Source organism: Penaeus monodon, chromosome 26, assembly GCF_015228065.2.
Source record: "Penaeus monodon isolate SGIC_2016 chromosome 26, NSTDA_Pmon_1, whole genome shotgun sequence".
NCBI classification, from domain to species: domain Eukaryota; kingdom Metazoa; phylum Arthropoda; class Malacostraca; order Decapoda; family Penaeidae; genus Penaeus; species Penaeus monodon.
The window spans coordinates 6415895-6418394 of record NC_051411.1 but is presented as its reverse complement, the minus strand read 5'-3'; the positions used below and the strand labels follow the sequence as shown (position 1 = coordinate 6418394).

Genomic DNA, 2500 nt, shown 5'->3' with positions numbered 1-2500 from the left:
TTTCTCGTTTTCCTTTGCATCCTTCTTTTCTCCTCTCTCTCTCTTCTCCCTCAGTCCCCCTTTCCTTTTCCTGCGTATACCACCCCCACCCCTTGTATATTCTCCCCTCTCCCCCTCTCCTGTTTAAAGGGGGGAGGGTAGGCTAATTGTGCCAGTCACTGTGTGCCAGCGCTTTCGCCTCCCCGTACTTTTGAATTGTGGAAATGGGTCAGAATAGGTGGAAGAGGTCATGGCCCGGTCTGACGTGTGATGTTTGAGGAAGGGGTTGGCATGCTATTTGAATTTTTTGTGTTTTAACGTTTGACCTTTTACCAGTAGCTGATAAAGAGGGAAATAGCCCTGAGTGTAGGAGAGCACAAAGTGGAGCTAAACATCTGCATTGGAGCACTGACCTTTGTTTCTCATTTCCTTTTTCTTTGTTTTCCTTTATTTTATCTTCTCTTTTCATTCTATTTTTCTTTCCTCCTCCCTCCTCCTCCTCCTCCTCTTCTTCTTCTTCTTCTTCTTCTCTTCTTCTTCTTCTTCTTCTTCTTCTTCTTCTTCTTCTTCTTCTTCTTCTTCCTCCTCCTCCTCCTCCTTTCCTCATTTTCCTCCTCATTTTCATCCTCCTCCTTCCTCTTTTTTCTTCCTCCTCCTCCTCCCTCCTCTTTTTCTTCCTCCTCCTCCTCCTCCTCTTTTTCTTCCTCCTCCTCCTCCTTCTTTCCACTCCCTCCTCCTCCTCCTCCTCCTCCTCCCTATTCTCTTCTCCTTCCTCCTCCTCTTCTCTTCCTCCTCTTCTTCTCTCCTTTCTTCTTCTCCTCCTTCTTCCTCCTCCTCCTTTCCTCATCCTTCTTCTCCTCTCCTTCTTCCTCCTCCTCTTCTCCTCCTCCTTCTTCTCCTCTCCTCCTCCTCCCTCCTCCTCCTCCTCCTCCTCCTCCTCCTCCTCCTCCTCCTCCTCCTCCTCCTCCTCCTCCTCCTCCTCTTACCTTCCCCTCCCCCTTCCCCTTCCCTTTCCCCTCCCCCTCCCCCTCCCCTCCCCCTCCCCCTCCCCCTCCCCCTCCCCTGCTCCTTCCTCCCTGGCAGTGACCTAGGAACCAGTGTTTAGATTTGGATGGTAAACTTAGGCTTTGTAGCAGCAGCCATGGGAACAGTAAGAGGAATCGTTGCCAGTGTGTTTTGTGAAAGAAAATATAAATGTGGCAGCTCTTGCGTATTTCAGCTGAATTTTAGGGAGGAATTTCATTTTTATCATCATCATCATCAATCATTGTTGTTGTTATGATGATCACTATTAGCATTAGTATTAATGTTATTTATATTATTATGATTATGATTATGATTATGATTATAAATATAATTCATTATGGTGGGGTTGTAGTTGTAGTGATAGTGATAGTGATAGTGATGATGATGATGCATGATGATGATGATGATCATCATCATCATAATCATAATCTTAATCTTAATCTTAATCTTAATCTTAATCTTAATCTTAATCTTGTTATTCTTATGCTTTTTTTTTGTTGTAGTAGTTATCTTGGTAAAAGTATTTTGTGAATATCGTTATCATTATCATTTTGAATACAGTTGTAGTTACTGCCATTGGTACCATCATTACCATTGCATCACTGTTTCATTATTTGTTTAGATAAAAGCAAATTTGTTCCATTTGACCTTAGGAAAGAATGCTATCTGACACTGTGTTCTTTTCAGATTATGCTGGCACTTGCCTCCCACCTGCAGACGGTTGAGGCTGAGAAACAGAAGCTGCGTGCACAGGTTCGGCGGCTTTGCCAGGAGAATGCGTGGCTTAGGGACGAGCTGGCCTCCACCCAGCAGAAGCTGCAGGCCTCCGAGCAGCATGTGGCACAGCTGGAGGAAGACAAAAAGCACCTCGAGTTCATGTCCACCATCAAGAAGTACGATGCGGACGTACAGGTGAGATACGTAGGGCGTGGGGGGGACAGGGACTTGCTTCTCAACGTGCTTGGGTGGGTTTTCTCCCCTTCTCTTTGGGGGTCAAGAGTTTTGAAAAAATAATTTGAGGTGTTTTTTTCTGATGTTTTTTTTTTTTCATGTTTGATGATCTCAAATTAGGAGTGTCTCAGGTTTTTGTTCATATATTGTTATTTGTAAAATTCAGTTGAGTGCATTTTTTTTTTCCTTCTTACTCATTTCTGTTGTAATTATTATTCATGAGGTATACTGTATATTGTGTTTAATCCCTTGCATTGATTTCTAGGACTCAGAGTCATCAATGGAGGAAAAGAAAGACAAAAGTGATGATCCCGTTGTAGACCTATTTCCAGACGACGATGCCGATGACAGGGCTGGTAAGGCTTTGACACACCTTTCCTCCCTCCAGATCCCTACTCCCACTCCCACTCCTCCTCTTCCCCACTCCCATGCCCACTTATATACCTGAGCTTTTTTCTTTTACTTTATTTCTTTTACTTGTCAGGACTTCTTTGTCCTACCTCCTGTGACCTTCTCCCTGCCTTCGTCCTAATGATTTTTGAGA

At 44.0% G+C, this 2500-nt stretch overlaps 1 protein-coding gene across 14 annotated transcripts in view; it reads left to right on the top strand.

Moving 5' to 3' along the window:
* The window catches only part of LOC119589870 (kinesin light chain-like), a 72925-nt gene that overhangs the window by 33595 nt on the left and 36830 nt on the right, over positions 1-2500 (top strand). For all 14 annotated transcript variants that reach the window (XR_005230212.1, XR_005230215.1, XR_005230213.1 and 11 more), the window contains exons 3-4: positions 1693-1917; positions 2222-2312. Coding sequence is in view for 9 of the 14 variants with exons in the window: in XM_037938491.1 (XP_037794419.1) it covers positions 1693-1917; positions 2222-2312 (316 nt within the window). In the remaining 5 variants the exon portion in view is untranslated. The remainder of the gene's footprint in view (positions 1-1692; positions 1918-2221; positions 2313-2500) is intronic.